At 38.7% G+C, this 20,409-nt stretch overlaps 1 protein-coding gene across 6 annotated transcripts in view; it reads left to right on the top strand.

Moving 5' to 3' along the window:
• ITSN1 (intersectin 1) overlaps positions 1-20,409 on the top strand; it is a 214,063-nt gene that overhangs the window by 114,049 nt on the left and 79,605 nt on the right. For all 6 annotated transcript variants that reach the window (XM_064579196.1, XM_064579188.1, XM_064579191.1 and 3 more), the window contains 4 exons: positions 97-237; positions 5,496-5,583; positions 5,720-5,859; positions 18,604-18,731. In XM_064579196.1, the coding sequence (XP_064435266.1) occupies positions 97-237; positions 5,496-5,583; positions 5,720-5,859; positions 18,604-18,731 (497 nt within the window). The remainder of the gene's footprint in view (positions 1-96; positions 238-5,495; positions 5,584-5,719; positions 5,860-18,603; positions 18,732-20,409) is intronic.

Here is a 20,409-nt window from a genome sequence, read left to right as displayed (position 1 = left end):
GTGTAGTTCTAACTCATGTTGGTCAAGGGTCAACTGTTTACTACCTCTGAACCATTAGAAATGGTAATAATAATAATTATTTTTCACCTGTTAAAGAATGATAAAAAGCATCAACTAGAAGGAAAACTTCAAGATATCAGGTGTCGATTGACCACACAAAGGCAAGAAATTGAGAGTACAAACAAATCCAGAGAGTTGAGAATTGCTGAAATCACCCACCTACAGCAACAATTACAGGTGAGAAAATACATCCCTTAAATGCTTTTAGGGTTACAAGCCCTGCTTTTCCTCTCATTCATTTCACTCATTTATTCTTACAAGCACCCAGCATCTACCATGTACTCGGTGCTGGGAAGGGAAGATGAAGTAGACAAAAGTCTGAAAAGTAGGCTGTCGAGTAAACAAATTCAACACACATTTGCTGAGCACTGCTGTGTACCAACCAGGGGCTCTCGGAGGCACTGAGGGTCCAGCAGTGAACAGGAGATACAAGAACCCCGCCTTCATGGAGCTAACCTTCTATTTGCGGGCAGACAGACACTAACAAGAAAGGTCAAGTGCGTCCTCTATTAGAGTTTGAAAAGTGCTCCGGAGAGTGAATCGGAAAGAGTCCTGGGGAGAAGGAGGGTGGTAGGTTTTTGTTTTGTTTTGTTTTGTTTTGTTTTAAGTAATCTCGACACCCAATGTAGGGCTTGAACTCATAACCCCAAGATTGAGAGTTGCACACTCCACTGACTGAGCCAGCCAAGAGCCCCGAGGGCAGTATTTTTACTTTTATTATTTTTTTAAGATTCATTTATTTGTTCCTTCATTCATTTAGGGGTGGGGACAGAGGGAAAGACTCTCAAGCAGACTCCCCACTGAGCATGGTTCCTGACACAGGGCTCGATCTCATGACCCCGAGATTATGACCTGAGGTGAAACCAAGAGTTACGGACGCTCAACCGACTGAGCCCCCCAGGCATCCCATGGAGCACAGTATTTTAAATTAAGTGGTGAGGTCCCAGCTGAGCAAAGACTTGAAAGAGAAGCAGCTAAGTGGTGTGGCTGTCTGGCAGAGCAAGGTGAGGGTGGAGAGACAGCAGCGTGAATGTTGTGACATTGTACCCTGTGTTTGGGATGTGGATAGAGCAAGGAGACCAATGTGGTTGCAGTTGGCGGGGACTGGATTGTGGAGGACCTATAGTTCACTCATGAGACTGGCTTTACTCTGATCGTCGCAATAAAGAGGTGCAGTTCATTATTCTAGGGGGAGTATCAGAGATGGATGGTGAATAGTTGGGAACATAATGGAATGTTATACACAGTTCTGCTTTCATTTTATTATGTATCCAAAGTTGACCACCAAGTTGCCATAATATCACCTGGCTTAGTTTCACTTATTGAGCTGGGAGGTGGGGAACATCAAATTCATGTAGGTACTATTCTGCATATCATCATGAAAGATGACCATTTTTGAAGTTTGTGATTTTTCTCAGCCTGATGATGTTGAGATTTATCCATATTTCTGAGCAAATCAGTAGTTTGTTTCTTTTTATCACTGAGTAGTATTTCCCTGTTTAGCCATTCACCTGTTGATTGACATTTAGGTTCTTTCCAGTTTGGGACTTTTGTGTAAAGACTGCAATGAGTATTTAATTACAAGTCTTGATGTGGAAATATGTTTTATTTCTCTTGGTTTAATTTTAGGAGTGGCATTAATGTGTCATATAAATATATGGTTAACCCTATAGGAAACTGTCAAAACTGTTTCCAAGGTGGTTGTACCATTTTACATTCTCCCCAGCAGTGTGTGAGTGCTTCAGTACTATGTTGACTAGAAGTGGTAAGAGTCTTGATCTTAAGGGGAAAGCATTCAATTTCTGACCATTAAGTATGGTGTTAACTATAGTTTTTTTTAGATGCTCTTAATCAAGTTAGGGATTTTCCTCCTGTTCCTTTTTTGCTGAGGGTTTTTTAAATCATGAATGGATATTGAGTTGGGTCATGATTTTTTTTTTCTGCATCTACTGAGATGTTTACATGTTTTTTCTCTTTATTTTGTTCATATGGTGATTTACATTGACTGAAATTTGAATGTTAAGCCAACCTTCCATTCCTGAGATAAGCCATACTTGATCATGGTGTCTTTCCATTTAAAAAAATATTTTACTTGATTCAATATGCTATTATTAAATGTCTTTTAATTTAAATTCTTGAAAGATATTGGTTTATAGTTTTCTTGTAATGTCCTTATCCTGTTTTGGTATCAGGGTAATAAATAAGAAAATAGTGGGAGAGTATTCCTTCCTCCTCTATTTTCTAAAAATGTGTTGAAATGGTATTTTTCCTTTAAATTTTCGTTCATCAGTGAAGCCATCTGGGCCTGGAGTCTTTCTTGTGGTAGGATTTTAATAGCAAAATGTAGTTAGTAGATCTAGGGTTGTTCAGATTTTCTGTTTCTTCTTGAGTCTGATGATTTGTATCTTACAGTGAATTTTTTCATTTCATCTAAATTGTCAAATTTATTTGTATAGAGTTGATTACAATATTCTGTTAGTTCTTTGCAAGTCTGTAGTATCTGTAGTGATGTCACTTCTTTCATTCCTGATCATGGGAATTCGTATCTCCTTCCCCCTTCAACATTTCCTCTTCTTTACCTTCCTCTCCTTCCCCCTCCTCCTTTTCTCCATCAGTCTAGCTAGAAGTTTATTGATTTCATTGATTTTTTTTTTAAATAAGCTTTTGATTGTATCGATTTTTCTTCATGCTGTATCTGTTTTCTGTTTCATTTAGTTACGCTTTTTATTATTTCCTTCCACCTACTTATTTTGTATTTAATTTGCTTTTTTCTAGCTTCATAAAAAGGAAGCTTAGATTATTGAATTTGGACCTATTTTCATTTCTGATGTAAACATTTTATTAAGGTATAAACTTCCTTCTAAGCATTGTCATAGCCATATTACACAACTTTTTAATGTGTTTTTGTATCCATTCAGTTCAAAATCTTTTTTGATTTTCTTGGCCATTTCTTCTTTGATGGGTTATTTAGAATTATGCCATTTAGTTTCCAAATATTTCGATTGTTTTTCAGATATCTTGCTGATTTCTGATTTATTTATGTTATAAGCTGTAAGCATACTCTGTATGATTTCAATTCTTTTTAATCTTTTTAAGTTTACTGAGACTTATTTTGTGGCTTAGCATATGATTGTGTTGGTGAATATTTTATGGGCACTTGTAAATAATAGGTACTCTGTTGTAGTTGGGTGGAGTATCTCATAAACATCAATCACAGAAAATTGATTCATGGTGTTTTTTGTGTTTTCTATGTCCTTACTGATTTTGTGACCTCTTCCAGCTGCTGCCAGAGGATGTTGAAAGCCCTACCATTGTAAATTTTTCCTTTTTTCTTCCAGTTCTGTCAGTTATTGTTTCATATACTTTGAAGTCCTAGTCAATTTGAGATATTAAGTTATGACCTATACTGTAAATAGTGTCAGATGTTCACAGCTAGAAATTGTTTGAACATATTAAAAAGTGCATGTACCTTTTAAAAGTATATTCTTCTATATGGTAACTTTTTTATATGTCTTTCATTAACTATGAGAAGTTTCATAAAATATTCTCTTAGAAAATTTAGGAGTGAAGGCCACGTGTTTATTTATTATCTCACTGAATGCCCTGTGACCAAACACATTTTTTATTATTTAAGATTGACATTATGTTCACTTATTGATAATAAAATACAAATTAGGGTTCCTGAAAAAGTAGTGAAGTGAAAAATAATACATGGCTTGAAGAAGGCCGGGTACATCATAGGCTATGAGATATTGGTTCCTTTTCCTTACTGTTACTAGCAGATACTTGCTGTGCAGATGAGTCAGGTAGCCCTTCATGTTGGTTTATGACTTATTTTAGAAACTTAGGTTGGCATTTAAAAGTGATGTTTATATACGTTAAGTAGTCTCAGTGATCTGAGCTAGGTTTTATCTTGATGTGTTATTGTTTGTCTTGGTACAGGAAAGAAACTTTTGCATTGGGTAAGAGGCCTTTCCTTAATTTAGGGAGGAGAATAGGAGAAGCTCAGTTGGCTGGGCCTTTTTGGGGAAACAATCTGAATTGTATATTCTGTTTTGTCCAGATTTGGGGAAACGGGTGTGGATTATTCATATGAGACGATGCTTCCAGATCCTTTCTGTTGAACTATATCTCTCTCCTATTCAGAATTGTGGCACACAAAGATTTATTGCATATAAGCCAGTCTGTATCTAAGAATGGTTGTTCCAAAAAGGACTGCTTCTTAGCCTCTGATAAAAATTTTCAATTAAGGCATTTTTATTTTCTCAAACCAAAAATCAACACATAGAGATTTTTTCAAGTTTTTATTTAAATTCCACGTAGTTAACATACAATGCCTATTACTTTCAGGTGTAGAATTTATTGATTCATCACTTACATACAACACCCAGTGCTCATCACAGGTGCCCCCTTAATGAGATTTTTTAAAATCAAGATAAAAATGAAAATCAAGTATTTGTTATTCTGCCCCAGAAAGGCTGTCATTTTACTGAAATGTGTAGAAACTATATAGGATACTCTCAGCTGAACTTAAGCAAATACGGTGCTTCACAGGTCATCCATGAAAACTCCAAATAGCCTTTCACAGTGTGGGTTAGCTTTTTTCTCATATCAGGTAAAAAATAGTTGGTTCAAGACTTTTATGTACCTGATTAAAATTATAGGTCCATCCTCAGTGGTGGAAAAACATATGGCGGCCAAGATTCTATCGTTAGAAGTCTCTTCTTCTTCTTTTTCTTTTTTTTTTTAAAGATTTTATATATTTTTTGACAGCGAGAGAGGCAACACAAGCCAGGGGGCGGGGGAGTGGGAGAGGGAGAAGCAGGCGCCCCGCTGAGCAGGGAGCCCGATGTGGGGCTCGATCCCAAGACCCTGGGATCGTGACCTGAGCCAAAGGCTTAACGACTTAGCCACCCAGGAGCCCCTAGAAATCTCTTACTGATTTCTATTTCCATCTTCAGGTGTATGGTAAACCTTAATTTGCCTTATTAAGTATCAAAGTTCAGAGTAGAGTAGTTCCTGTTCAAATTACTCAGTCAGTTTGCAAACAGTAGAATCAACTGCATTTATGTTTGATCCCAGTGCAAGGGAGAAATCAGTACTTCCGGTTTTCTCTGCTGAGTTGTACTTAAAGTACATTTTTGAAAGCTTATAAATAGGCAGTAAGTCAACAAAAATTTAAGAAATCTCAAGAGAGCTATAACTGTCTTAACTTTATTTCAGTGAAAAGCATTTGGCAAATAGTTAATTGCTTGGCAAAAAAGCAAATGTTGCCCTGACAAGTGATTAAATGCAGTTTCTACATAGAGGATTTGGGGTGAGATTAGATGAGTCTTTGACGGACAAGTAAACGGACTTACGTCTGCCTGGATGTGGAATGTAGACATGGTAGTTTTCCCTGTCAGCTCATTGTTGTTTTCCTCCTTCTCTCCTAGGAGGCTCAGCAAATGCTCGGAAGACTTATTCCAGAAAAACAGATACTCAATGACCAACTCAAACAAGTTCAGCAGAACAGTTTGCACAGTAGGTGTTTGCTTTTTAAAGTCGCCCTTTTCCTCTTCTACTGGCATGACTTGCCCTCCGTGAAATGAGAACATTAAAAACCATTTTCCTCACTACCAGTTTGCTTTTCTTATCTTGCAATGTTTTTCTAAAATAGGAGATTCACTTCTTACACTCAAAAGAGCCTTAGAAGCAAAAGAGCTAGCTCGGCAGCAGCTACGAGACCAACTGGATGAAGTTGAGAAAGAAACCAGATCAAAACTACAGGAGATTGATATTTTCAATAATCAGCTGAAGGTAACTATTCTCTGCATCCCTACATATATGTCCTACCCTTTAACTTTTCTAACTGGCCAGATGAGTTGATACTTAATTCCAGGGAGAAAAATTTATGATGCTGGTTTGTCAGCCCTCCTGCAAACCTTCATACTTATAGATGAGTATTATACGATCCAAATTGTAATTTTCTCTTTAACATATAAAGATGAATTTGGCATTTGTAAATTAAAGCTGAGTGAGTGGCCCCCACACGACATCTGTCTTTAACCGGAATTACATTTTTCTATGTTTCCATCCTTTTGTCTGTTGATAACTGCATCAAGTTGAAGTCCAAAAGCAAGCCTCCAAAAGAGTCTGTCTTTTGTTCTTTGGAGACTGCTAAAACGGGATTGTTTTCTCTTTTTTAAAAGTAAGAATTTTTCTGCCACTTCTTACCTTCAAGATTGTCCTAAATCTTTGTTACCTCACATTTTAAAATGTTACTGTTTAATGGAGTAATTGCTTTTTGTCTCTGTGGCAAAAGTAGTATATGGTTTTGTCACATTTACATGGTAAAATTCAGGAAGATGCCAAAGCTTTTAAGGAATGTGAAAGTGGTTATGACAATCTTCTTTGGATTTGGTGCCTTTGATTTAACTTCACAACTTCATCATCTTAAGACCATTAACTCTTACCTTATAATAAAACCCGAATGCAAGCACTTAATGTCCTACCAACAATGAGCACATATACTTTAGATTTAAGTAGATATTGGAGTTTTTAATCAATTATGTTCTTATAAGAAATGAATTTCCCACTTTTTTTTCAGATACTCAGTTTCGTTTTCCATCTCAAAATCCTTTATACTTAACTCTGGCTAATTTTGCTTTTGGCACTGGAAAAAGGAAAACTCCTTTGTTAGTAAAAATAGGAAAAAATTAGAAAGCATATTTGTGATATTTAGTTGGCCTTTGAATTGAAATCCTGGACCAGCTTGTTCAGACATCTGAGTTTAAGAGATTTTTGCTTTTTTTCCCCCCAGAGTAATAGGTAATGAAATTCTCTCAATTGTACAATGCCAAGCAAGTGCTCCTAGGGGACATATTATTTGAGCCAACTTAGTGTTTTTCTTTGCTTTCATTCTTACACAGAATATGTGTGTGTGTGTGTGTGTGCTCTAGGTACGTTCCACACTTGTACATACGTGATTATATTAGATACGTAAGTACCGGAAGTAGAGCCTGTCTGTCTCGAGAATAAACACAGTAAAAATGCTCACATTAACTCTCAGTGACTTGTCACTATTTCAGGAGAAAGAATATGATCACAGTGCTTTTTAAAAGTCTCTTAGAGCACAAACGGTTAAATACTCGGGTCTCTTCTGAACCCAGGCAGTAGTCCAGACTTCTGCCTTAATCTTAAGATTCCTTTTTCTTGCAATATGACTCCCCAAGCAAAGCTCATGTATTAGAGGATGACACTGCAGTGGGTGATTTTTCCCAAATGCCTAGCCTATTTATGGAGCGTTTTGGCCCATTGGAATGCAGTTGCCATTGCCGAAGAGAACACCCTGCCGAGGTGACGTGAGTCCCTCTTACTGTGTGTCATTGACCGAAGCTGCCTTGACTTAGAGCTGCCGACACAAAGGCTGACATCAGCCCTTCCTTCCACTTTATTCCTTTCCCCACATATACTCATTTTTAAATACGAACATTGCTGTCTTCATTTTTATTTTGGCTCTCCATTATTAACTTTAAATTTAATGTAGAGAGTTAAAAATGATGAGCCAGTATAGCTTTATTATTTTATTTAACAACCAATTTGGAGGCCTTAACAAATACACTGTTTTGCCTTATGATTATTATTTCTCGTATTTCTCTCCTGTCTGGTGAAACAAAAACAGAAACGGTTGAATCGAAGCATCAAAAGATTTATAATTTGATCGAGACAACTCTAGAGGCAGATTTAAGATTTCGTCTTGAGTGTGTCCTGCCTCCTTTTCTTTGTTGTAGTCACGTTGGAAAATAGGAAGCATTTTCCCCCTGACTTCAGAGCACGTATTCATCAGTAACTGTCGTTCTTGCATGATGAGACAGACCAGGAGAGCCAGCATTCCGACCCCTGGGGTTTCCTTGGTGCCTCTCTTGATAAGAGCAGTGCCTTAACAGCATTCACACTAATGATGCAAAAATTACTTCTGCCTTGCTGGGAGTGAAACCTTGGCGATCGTCCAGTCATTTCACACGTCTTATCTGACGGTGTGAACTCGCTACATCCGAAACCCCCCTCCCAGAAGGAAACAAGCTGGAGAGTATAGAAGAAAAAGTAGGACTTAGCAGTTTTTATATTCGTGTAGATTGTTCCCCTAGAGAAGGTGTAATTCACTCATTATCAGCTAATATGGTGACACTGGAGAAGTACCTTATGGCATGCAGAATTTTAAAATTAGTCGATCAGGGCATTAAACCTGTATTCCGTGGCTGGCTCCACAAATGAGGATTCCAGTTAACAAAAATCAATTTCCATGTTTCTTTGGTAGGCAACTACTTGCAATAAGTTACTCGCCTCTTTTGAAGCAAACTCAAAGTCATGTCTAGTCCCTTACTTAGAAGGTCATGTAGGGAATCCTAGCATTCTGCTTTCACCCAGATTCTGTTGGTACAAGACTGTGATCAGGATGTTCTTTTTTTTTTCCCTTAAGATTGTATTTATTTATTTGAAAGAGAGAGAGTGAGTGAGTGAGAGAGAGAGCACAAGCAGGGTAAGGGTCAGAGGGAGAGGGAGAAGCAGTCTCCCCTCCTGAGCAGGGAGCTCAACGTGGGGCTGGATCCCAGGACCGCAGGATCATGACCTGAGCCAAAGGCCGCTGCCCAAGCAACTGAGCCCCCCAGGCGCCCCAGGATGTCTTAAATGTATTTAGTTTCTTGAACATAGAAGAGTTTAGAGAGTAGGTATGTTTTATCATTTTTCCCCTTTAAAAAAAAAAAACAAAAACATACAATCTGATTTAGTCCTTTCTACCAAGGGGCTAGTTCAGATTCATTCTTCTTTTAGGAGTCTCTCCTTTTTCTTCACTTGAGGAAGAGTTACATTCCTGCTTCCTCCCCCAAGACCTGTTCACCAAGGATGGAAATTCTCAAGTCATTAATTAAAGAGGAAAAAAAAATTACTTTTGCAGTCAGGTTAACCAGGTAAATGTTTCATACAGATAGCAACATACTGAAAACATAAAGCATGTTTACAGTTACAGTCATGTTTTAAACAGCTCCAGATTCAGGGATATGAAACGTAAGGTCTCTAGAGTCTTCTACCTGATCTCATAGAAATTGAGGGCTCATTCTTTCCTTTCAGACAAGGCTCTTTTTCCATGTATTTTTATAGACCTCTACCTAACAGATGTGACATTTATATATTTGAAAAATAATCCCAAGATATAACTATTTTCCTTTTTCTAATTTATCACCCCAAACCAAGAATTACTTGAGAAAAGAAGCAGAGGAATCTCAATGTAGCAAATATACTTTGCTTTTTTAAGGCCATAGGAAAGGGCTAGGGGCTGGCGGTGGGGGGTGGGTAGAAATGGTAGCACCCTGAGATATTGACTCTCTTGTGCTAGAAATCCCCTGATTGGCAGCCTTTGTATTTATGCTGCTTTTTATATGAGCAGTAAATTTCACCTTTCTGATGATCAAATGAAATATTTGACCAGGGATTGAATCATGAATAATTGATTTTGTTTGTAATTATTGCTAGCGGCAATTAATACTTCTTAAAGAACTTTTAATTCAGTGGATCAGATTTGTTTACCATAGTTTTCTGCTTTTAAAATGCACTGTGTATGCAACAAATATTTTCTCATACTAAGAAATCAGTAGTCCTCTCATACTCATTTTCTAGAAACATCAATTTAAACATTATTCTCTATGAATTTCTTTTTACTTCATTTTACATGAAAATCAAAAACTCTTTAACATTTTTTGAAGAAGCTCTGTGCCTAAAAGGCACATAGAGACATTCTGATCTTGTTTTTCTTACGTACAATGCCTTACCTGTAGGTATAAAATTATGGTTTTAGCAAGTGTCAAATAACATTACCGATAGGGACTTTTCAGATAGAAGCACTTGACTTCCCCTTGGCAATGTTAACAGGTGCTGTACCAGTTTTCTTTGGTACAGACAGCCTAATATTCCATATTTTCATATCTTAACTATGATATAGGGCAGCAACATAATGTACAGCAACAGTTTTCAAGGTTTCAAGTGTGTGCCAAATAAGAGAATCCAGCACTCAGAGAGGCTAGACGTTGTGTTTCATGTTGAAAAGTCTGAGTCCTTGTTGGTTCCCGTCTAGTCACTGTGTGCTGGACAAGTCCTAATGTGAATGACCTTTATATTAGGGCATTTCTTTCTTCCAGTCCATGGCAATGAGGAGGTAGTGGTGCAGGGCCTGGCCTTCTCCTGGGCTACATCATCCTCTTAGACTCCTTTCTAAAGGTCTCCATGCCCTACTCAGGCAATGCACATCCTTCTCAGACTAAGAGTGATGGACCACCCCCAGCTCTGTGCTTAAGTTTCCCGCATGCAGATGAGTGCTCAGTGTCTAAGAGAGAGTTTCCCACGAAGTGCTAAACCTTCTTTGTCAGAGTCAGTGATCAGTTACTATAAATCGTGGAGTGTGGGTGAATCTTTCCGCTTGACGAATTGTGTGTGTGCTGGTGGAAGCCCTGAACTATGAGCTGGATAAGGTACTGTATACCTTAGTCTTGTCTTTATAGCAAGTATTTTAATAGGCCACTGAATTGGCCACTTGGCTGCAAAATTTTGAAAGACAACACTCAGTCATGATTTGGTTCTGTGTGCATATTTCCATCATATGGGAGACAGTATTATGGTCAGTAGTACTATTCTAAAAATGGACAGTATTTTGTTTCTTAGCAAAATTGAGTATTTTGGACTAATTCAGAATTACGAATTGTATTTTTTAAATATACTTGGGAAATCCAGGCTTCTTAAATTAGACACAAGAGGCTCTTAAGAGATATAAATTCTGCTCATATGATACCTGTCTTAAAATTGCTCCTAAGAACTGAATTGATGTTGAAATGAGAATGCCAGTTATAGTAAATAAGGTTTTTGATTTAACTGAGGCTTTTATGCTCTTGGTTTCAGACCCTTGCTTTCATGGCAGGCTCATTCATTATGAAGGCAGTGAAAGGCAAAATGTTTAGCAACCAGGGAGAAAAAGAAAAGAGCTGGAGAACGAACTGCAGAACAGAATGAGAAGTCAGGAAAAAAAATGCATGTGAAGGGAAACAATGAAGGAAAGAAAAAGACCCAGAAAGAGGAGATACAGGGACAGCAAGAGAAATCAGTATAAACTCAAATAAAAGAACAACATTGCTTTCTCATATTAGTAGAATAATGTTTGGCTGTTTCATGGTTTGCTACATGGTTTTGTTCATGATTAAATTTTCTTTTTACCTATATGATCCTTTTGAAAAGACCTGTTCAGCACAGAAGTAATAAAACTCTCTCATTCAATGTACTTTTGATTGTGGAAACTTTATGTAGATTCCTTGAATATAGAAAGATAATTAGAACATGCCCACGATTCAAAATAATTAACAGGTGTTGTATATACCAGACTCTACACTGCACGCATAGGCTTGGTTGGTTGGTTGAGGCTTTTTTTTATAGTGTGGGTTTTTCTTTTGAGGTCTTTAAAAAATTTAACAAAAGGTGATTTGGGAAAGGGAAGAAAGCAGAATTCAGTCTTCTGAAAAAACACTTTCTTTTTTTTATTCTCATGTTTAGCCAGAGCCTTTGACCGTTTTATCCTTTAGAAAACTTGTATTTAAAATAATGGGTTATTGATTTATAAGATGAAGCTGAGACATTTTGGGAAAACTCAGATTTTCAGGACAAAATGGAGTCCATTTTCTCTTCTTTGTAACAGCAGGGTAGATACCAAAGCCTCTTGGGAGACGTGGGTGAAGATTCTTAATTAGCTCTTCCTACAGAGAGGGCAGGATTTCCTAGCTCTTCTCCCCTCTTCTGTCCACCTGTCTCCTCACCCCTTCTCACACACACACATACACACACACACCCCAATGCATTGCTCTGGTTCTCCTGTAGCACTTAGGATAGATTGACTACCAATTGTTCCATGGGGAACTGGAATTCCTATTTGGTTGAATAATGACTTCAGATTTAGAATAATATTTAAATAATGTTTTTAAACATTAATATACCCCTCTCAGAATTTAAAAACTGACCAATTTTTTTTTTTTTGGTATTCCACCCATTTTCATGCATCAAGAGTGAATACATTTTATAATTTTGTGACGAATGGACTGTCAGTTTACTTTGATTTGGGTACAGTTTCTGTGTTTTGAAATACTTACTTTTCAGATTTTTTTCAGGCAGTTACAAGTCTCCCTGTCCTCACTGGGTTTGTTGATTGGCTTTCTTTAATGGCTTTCAGTCTGTTTTACAACAACTTACTTGGGATATTTTAAAACTCAAAAAGCTTTTTTAAAAATTCTGATGTTGTGTGCTACATAATATCCCTGGGTGAGAAATAAAGTGACACCTAGATCAATTTCCTAGGTCCATTTCATATTAATAGTCTGAAGATTATTATAAACATGAGAGATGCGTCCTAAACAGTTTTATTTTGATTTACAATGTTGAGTTCATGAATTTCAAGTAATGTAGATGTGTTTGTTTTGTCTCATGTTTCCCAGAGACAGCCTGAGGTAAAATCGAGAGGCAGAATAATCCTTCAAAAAAATTAATGATCAGGGGCGCCTGGGTGGCTCAGTTGGTTGAGCGACTGCCTTCGGCTCAGGTCATGATCCTGGAGTCCCGGGATCGAGTCCCACGTCGGGCTCCCTGCTCGGCGGGGAGCCTGCTTCTCCCTCTCCCACTCCCCCCTGCTTGTGTTCCCTCTCTCGCTGTGTCTTTCTCTGTCAAATAAATAAATAAAATCTTTAAAAAAAAATTAATGATCAAATTAGCAATAAATTTCCATTAACTACTAGCTTTTCCAGGCCCCTGTTGCCGGTTAATTTTTTTGTTTCTTCACAAGCATGTGCATAAAGTAATGTTTATGGAAAGGAATCACATACATATTGTTCTGCTGGATACTTCTCAGTATTCCAGTAGTACCGCTTCACATAATACACCTATTTTTGAGTGTCTCTAAGTCCAAATAAAGCAGAAACAGTCACAGTTTTTTTATTTTTTAATTTTTTAAATTTTTTTAAATTTATTTGAGAGAGAGAGAATGAGAGACAGAGAGCATGAGAGGGAGGAGGGTCAGAGGGAGAAGCAGACTCCCTGCCGAGCAGGGAGCCCGATGTGGGACTCTATCCCGGGACTCCAGGATCATGACCTGAGCCAAAGGCAGTTGCTTAACCAACTGAGCCACCCAGGCGCCCCAAACAGTCACAGTTTTTAAGTCAAGCAATAAAACAACTGTCATTAGTAAATTTGAAAGTGAGCCATGTTTCTCAGGGCAAAGAATCTTCTGGAGTATTCAATTTGTCCAGCATATTGCTTTTGAAATACTTTGGCTGTATGCCATAGGATGTCCAAAGATGTTTTATGGTACAAATATCTTAATTCTTTAAGGGCAATAAGTGATTTTTTTTCCCCCCGAGTTGAAGGAAGAAAGTTAAAAGCAAGCTTATTTTCATTTATCTTTGCTAATACATGGTAGAATCTTTATTTGCCGGTTATCCTCCCACGGTGGTTCATAATCTGTGTTTGATCAGAGACCCCTTTCAGAATCCAGTAAAAGCTCTGAGCCTTCTCTGCAAGAAAAATGCCTGTGTAGTCCAGTTTTCATGCTGTCTCATAGTGTTCCCAGAGCCAAAGCTTATTCATAGACCCTGGCGAAGAAACTGTTACATCTTAGAATTCTAGAGATATTATTGGTGATAAAGATCTTACCTTTTAATTTACATACACTACACGTTCTATAGTTTTATTTTACTTATGCATTTGTAAACACATAGCTCAAACTTCTTCGATGCATGTTTAATTATTTCTTCTTTACTAAGAAAGGCATTATACTCTATTAAGAGATAATATCAAATTAGCATGCACTATACCTATGTAAAACATCTCATACCCTTGAATAGAACTCACAGAAGAAAAATCAACAAGGTTGTGTACTCAATACCGTATTGCTAGATGAATATCCAGCCAATAAATATGTGACTGTAGTAGGATTATTGATTATAGAAAAAATAATTTTAGTAAGAGCCATGAGTGAGATCATGAATTTGGGGTCTCAGTAATTTTTTTTAATTTAAGATTTTATTTATTTATTTGACAGAGAGAGATACGGCGAGAGAGGAACACAAGCAGGGGGAGTGGGAGAGGGAGAAGCAGGCTTCCCACCGAGCAGGGAGCCCGATGTGGGGCTCGATCCCGGGACCCTGGGATCGTGACCCGAGCCGAAGGCAGACGCTTAACGACTGAGCCACCCAGGCGCCCCGGGTCTCAGTAATTTCTTATTTGTTCTATTTTTATCTTCATTATAATAGAGAACTAACTGTGACAAGACCTAATAGAACATGCAGGGTCACTTCGATGAGGTTGACATCAGGTGATACAATTCATGTCATGAAGCTTTTTGTAGCTACTTCTCCCAGTGGTTCTGTCATTTCCTAAATAAGTAATTTAATTATACCAGATTTATTTGTCACCTTAGAAATTTTTCCCTGAAGGAATTAAAAGGGTACTTTTAAATAGCTGTGATTGGGCACCTGGGTGGCTCAGTTGGTTAAGCGACTGCCTTCGGCTCAGGTCATGATCCTGGAGTCCCGGGATCGAGTCCCGCATCGGGCTCCCTGCTCGGCAGGGGGTCTGCTTCTCCCTCTGACCCTCTTCCCTCTTGTGCTGTCTCTCGTTCTCTCTCTCTCAAATAAATAAAATCTTTAAAAAAAAAAAATAAATAAATAAATAGCTGTGATTGCACTCGAGCCTCTTAAACAGTAGTGCTGAAAGGGAATGACAGAGCAGTACAAAGCCCTCTGTCCCCCACATGAAGGGACTCTGCCCCACAAGGCCCTTGTCATGCTCAGAAATATTCCTTCATTCTGTAGATGGCCTTCCTAGAAGTTCAACTTAAAAATTTTTTTTTTTATTTTTATTTTTTTAAGATTTTTATTTATTTGCGAGAGAGAGAATGAGAGACAGAGAGCATGAGAGGGGGGAGGGTCAGAGGGAGAAGCAGACTCCCTGCCGAGCAGGGAGCCCGATGCGGGACTCGATCCCGGGACTCCAGGATCATGACCTGAGCCGAAGGCAGTCGCTTAACCAACTGAGCCACCCAGGCGCCCCTAGAAGTTCAACTTTTAGAAAAAAGTTATCAAGTTTCGGAATCATGAATTTTCTGCCTTGCCTTAAGCTCCCAAGTCCAAGGAAAGAGAGGAAGACCTGGATTGCCTGCCTATTTGCAGCATCTTCATTTTCTTAGAGTGGCGTGCTCAGCAGTATTTGAACTGGATGAAGGAAACGATAGAAAAACTTTGCAGTCCTCACATCTAGATCATGAGATGCCAGGGCCTTCTGTTACCTTATTTGACATCTGTGATTTTATGGCTCTTGCAAGTTCCAGTTCCTTGGAGATACTTGAAGCTGCAGCTTATTTGTACAGTTCAAGGATGGGTTCAGCCTCGCCTGTCATGCGGCTATTCTCAAGAATAAATGTGCTTTTAAAATTTCAAAATAATCTTCCTTCTTGTATATTTGATAAATCTAAAAATTGGTTTTAAAACTGTCTTACTAATAACATGATTTTCTTTCTGTAGATTCGTTATATTCACTTCCTATTGCTTTTTTTTTTTTTTAAAGATTTTATTTATTTATTTGAGAGAGGGAGAATGAGAGACAGAGAGCACGAGAGGGAAGAGGGTCAGAGGGAGAAGCAGACCCCCCGCTGAGCAGGGAGCCCGATGCGGGACTCGATCCCGGGACTCCAGGATCACGACCTGAGCCGAAGGCAGTCGCTTAACCAACTGAGCCACCCAGGCGCCCTTCCTATTGCTTTTTATTTTATAGTGCCGCCTAAAACATTTCTAGCTTTACTGCTGTCTTGACTTTGTATCTGGTAATTAATGATCTGTAAGTTAACATTCAATCACTAGAGCCCCGTAGAGAAAGGAAATGTGCATTGTAATTCTTTGGTAAAGTGGAAAACCGTTTTTCACAGGTGCCTTGGTACATCACGGGCAGCGTTCATTCCAATTGGCCAATGCTTCTGCAGTACCTGTTGTTCAATATTTTGAATATCACTCTGCCTAGAAATACATTTTTCCTGGGTAAAGTAACAGCTTTTTTTTTTTTTTAGATTTTATTTATTTATTTGAGACAGAGAGAATGAGAGAGACAGAGAGCACATGAGAGGGGGGAGGGTCAGAGGGAGAAGCAGGCTCCCCGCTGAGCAGGGAGCCCGATGCGGGACTCGATCCCGGGACTCCAGGATCATGACCTGAGCCGAAGGCAGTTGCTTAACCAACTGAGCCACCCAGGCGCCCAGTAACAGCTTTTCTATTTTAATATATAATCAGGCTCCTAAACATCAAACTAAAATGTTACTCTACCCCTGCCATTTCTTACTTCTTTGTATTTAATTTCAGCTCAGTTATTTTGCTTACTAGTTATGCCTTTTTGGTTTATTTCTATAAGAAGAATAAAACCCTAAATATAAGAGACACTGAAATAAACAAGGACTAATTTTTTTTATGTGATCAACAATGTCGAAGAATTTAACAGATCTTAAAGCTGAAAGAAAACCCAAGGGTCATCCACTCTGATTCAGCTGTTGGCCTATGTCAGGGACCCGAGATCAGAATCCAGGTTTCTTTGTTCCCGGTTCAGTACTTTTGAATATTGTCTATTGCCGTAAATTATTCTTTCTGAACCTAAGAATTTTATGCAACTGAAGGTGAAATTTTAAAATAAGAAAAAAAGTAAAGTGTTTCAGTCACTTTCCCCCCCTTCCTTTTAAAGGGTCTCAGCCATTGGGCTAATGATGGAGCGGGCCAACTTTTGGGTCCCTCTCTTAGGACGTTAGAGATTGACTTAATATCACCCCACTGGTTTTCCTTTCCACATAGAGAGATTAACTGGAGCTAGTAGTACAGATTACTCTAACACTAGGAAGTGGCCCCTTTTTTCCATTTGTCTCTAAAATATCAAATCCAAGCCACATGCCCAGGGCATCTGCCATAGGGCATAGTCCACCAATGTGTACCTTACAGAGTTGCTTTTTTCTGCCGCATCCTGCCTTGATCCTCCCAGTCTCATCTGCTGGTTCCCCTCCAAAGTCCCTTCCTTCCTTCCCCGTGCCTACTTCCCTTCAGCTGTTTCCCCCAGCACCTGCCTCAGTACCATCTCCCCCTAACCTGCTGGTCTCCAAACACTATCTCACTGATCCCTTTTAGGATCTCTCAAAGCCACTTCTGGTTTATAAAACACTCGTCCATGTGTTCTTACTTTATCCTGAGAACAGTCCAGCCAGCAGAAGAAGCTTAGTCTAACCCTTAGGGCTTTTCTCTAGGAATAAGTGCATTTTAACACTGATGTTCTATAGACAGTGCTCTACCTTTGTTCTGTCTCTGAATGAATCTAAAGGTAGGAATTTAAGGCAGGAGGAAACCTACCCATTTGAACTTAGCCAGTGGACAAGATGAAGAAGACAGGGCAGACCTTACTTTAGTTTTTGCAGCTTACCAAAGAGACCCCAGGGCTGCTACCTCGGGGGACTAGCCCGAGTTACCCAGATGAAGAAGTTAACTGGAAATGCACCCTTAGAGACAGAAGGGAAAAAAATGAAATGCATCCTTGGCTCTACTGGATACTGACTCACCTGATTTATTGTTGACACACGCAAGAGGAGTCTCGGTGACTGAATCTATTAGTGACCATTAGGATCCTCTATGGAACCTATATGGGTTCTCCCTCAACAGGCATTTCTTTATTCTTCACACTTTGGGGTGTTTAAACTTCTGACTTGAGTACTTTAAATATCATAAAATGATTTTTTTTTTCCAGTAGTTTGCTAAAGAAATCCCTGTTTTTCCTGAGGGCTGATACCAAATGAGGAAGCTGGGTCCAACATGGTGACCGTCATATTATCGCATTTACTTTCAACCTGACTGATGGGTTAGTCTGGGGAAGTGGACAGCTTCACACTTGGATTTAGCAAGAGAAGATGCTCTGGAAGGGTGTGATTTGGTGGGGGCAGTCAAGGTTGTGGAACAGAGGGATGTCCATTTGTTCGAAGGCAGCATAGCATAAGAAGGTGAGGTTTTAATGGAGGCGGTGTGTGAAGAGGTGTATGTGTGAAGAGGTGTGTGTATTTTCCAAGCCAGTAGAGGCTGGTGTTAATTCATTATCGGAAGTGCCTCAGGGTTTTATTGATGATCATCATCATACCTTAAAACTGGTTAAGTCTGTTACTGTTGCCGAGTCTTGAACAATGTAGCTTCTCTAATACCCATCACTAGCAAGTTCCTTCTAAAGCATGTAATGGAAAATGGTGTAATGTTTTATGACTCACTAAAATATAATCTGGAACAGCTCTTGGAGATAGTCATGTCAAAATGTAGCGTGATTTCAGTTTTCCAAGTTAACGTTTTTCAAATCTGAGATGTTAGTCTCCTAAATGGCTAGACGTCCTCACTATGAAAATGTTGCATGCTGATAAACAGTGTTGATGCCTATCACCTCGTGTCATTATATGAACTGTTTCCTGATTGTTTATAGGAACTAAGAGAAATACATAATAAGCAGCAACTCCAGAAACAGAAGTCCATAGAGGCTGAACGTCTGAAACAGAAAGAACAAGAGCGAAAGATCATAGAATTAGAAAAACAAAAAGAAGAAGCCCAAAGGTGAGTCTTTTCCTGTGGATCGTGGACCCATCTGGAAGGAACTTTGAGTATTTATTATTCTTTGTGGGGCTTCTGCAAGTACCTACTGATCAGAAAGAGCCTTCAGTCTTTGTGTGTGTGTGTGTGTGTGTGTCTGCGTGTGCAAGCACAAATACGTGTGTATATAAATCTTTGCATATATAAGTACCCCCTGAAGTTTTTGGTTAGTTTCCAGAGCTCTCCCAAGCTACTACTATGTAGATAAGTGGAATTATACAAGGAAATTAGGACACTTGGTATGCTCATTTGCATGCCAATGACCAAAATACGTTTCCAGTTCACAGCCTTTTAATAACAGTGGCAGTCCGGAGTGCTGGTTTGAAATCAAAGCCCCTGAGCACTCGCCACACAGGCTTTCTCCAGTAGGACTGACAGCGTGCCACTCCGACTTCTTTCCTCTTTTCTTCAACTGCAAATTAAAGTTGAGTACAAAAGGAGAAAATTTGCTGCTGCTTAGGATCCAGACACATTTTTTTGTTCGGCTTTGTTTGAATATTTGTGTTTGTGGTTTGTTACTTTTACTGGTAACTTTCTGTCATGAGTCGTAGAAATTTATTTGTTAACTTTTGGTGTGTCTGATTTTGTTACTGGATATTTGCTTTTTAAAGTTCAATTAATTTTTGACGCCAGGAAACAAAAATGACTATTTCAGTGATGCAGTATAAATTGTAAAAATTGGTTATTGAAATTAGAATAAAAAGATGAAGATACAGGGGGCGCCTGGGTGGCTCAGTCGGTTAAGTGTCTGCCGTCGGCTCAGTCATGATCCCAGAGTCCTGGGATCGAGCCCCTCATCGGGCTCCCTGCTCAGTGGGGAGCCTGCTTCTCCCTCTGCTCTGCTGCTCCCTCTGCTCGTGCTCTCTTTCTCTCACAAATAAATAAAATCTTAAAAAAAATACCTAACATATTAAAAAAAAAAGATGAAGAAACATAACTTGAGGCAATCATTGACTTTAGTGGGCTAAGCTCAGTTAAACTATCGAGAGGGGTACACAGTTTGTGTAGTACAGTTGACCCTTGAACAACAAGGGGGTTAGGGGCACAGACCCCCCCCTGCTCAGTTGGAAATGAGTATAGCTTTTGACTCCCCCAAAACTTAACTGCTAACAGCCTACTCTTCTCGGCTGGAAAGAAGCCTATAGATAACATAAACAGTCAATTAACACATATTTTGTATGTTATGTGTGTTATATACTGTGTTCTTATGATAAGGTGAGCTAGAGAAAGAAAATGTTAAAATCATAAGGGAGAGAAAATATATTCAGAGACTGTACCGTCAAATATCCCCATATAAGTGGACCTGCACAGTTTACCAGTGGACAGGTGGGTAGGGTCTCTAACCAATTTAGAGGACTGTTTTATGGTTTTCTTGGGGTATGGTTCAAGGATTCATTTCTTGGATGTGCTGATTAACCCTAACTCCATCCTTTCCTTATCTTCAAAGTTGATAAAACACTTTGATTATTCACAGCATACTGTACTGAGCTTTAACATTTCTATGGAGTAGAAGGCAACACAAAATATAATACAAAAAAGGTAAATTTCCTGCTTTACTCATATAAGTAGTACCCAAAAATTAATTTCAGAAATTACATGGTTATACACTATACATGAAGACTTTTTAAGTAGCAAATATTAA

Source organism: Mirounga angustirostris, unplaced genomic scaffold, assembly GCF_029215605.1.
Source record: "Mirounga angustirostris isolate CCGP_5_RB_7025 unplaced genomic scaffold, mMirAng1.0.hap1 SCAF_1, whole genome shotgun sequence".
Taxonomy (NCBI): Eukaryota; Metazoa; Chordata; class Mammalia; order Carnivora; family Phocidae; genus Mirounga; species Mirounga angustirostris.
Note: the sequence above shows the minus strand (reverse complement) of the source record. Positions and strands in the feature narration are given on the sequence as shown.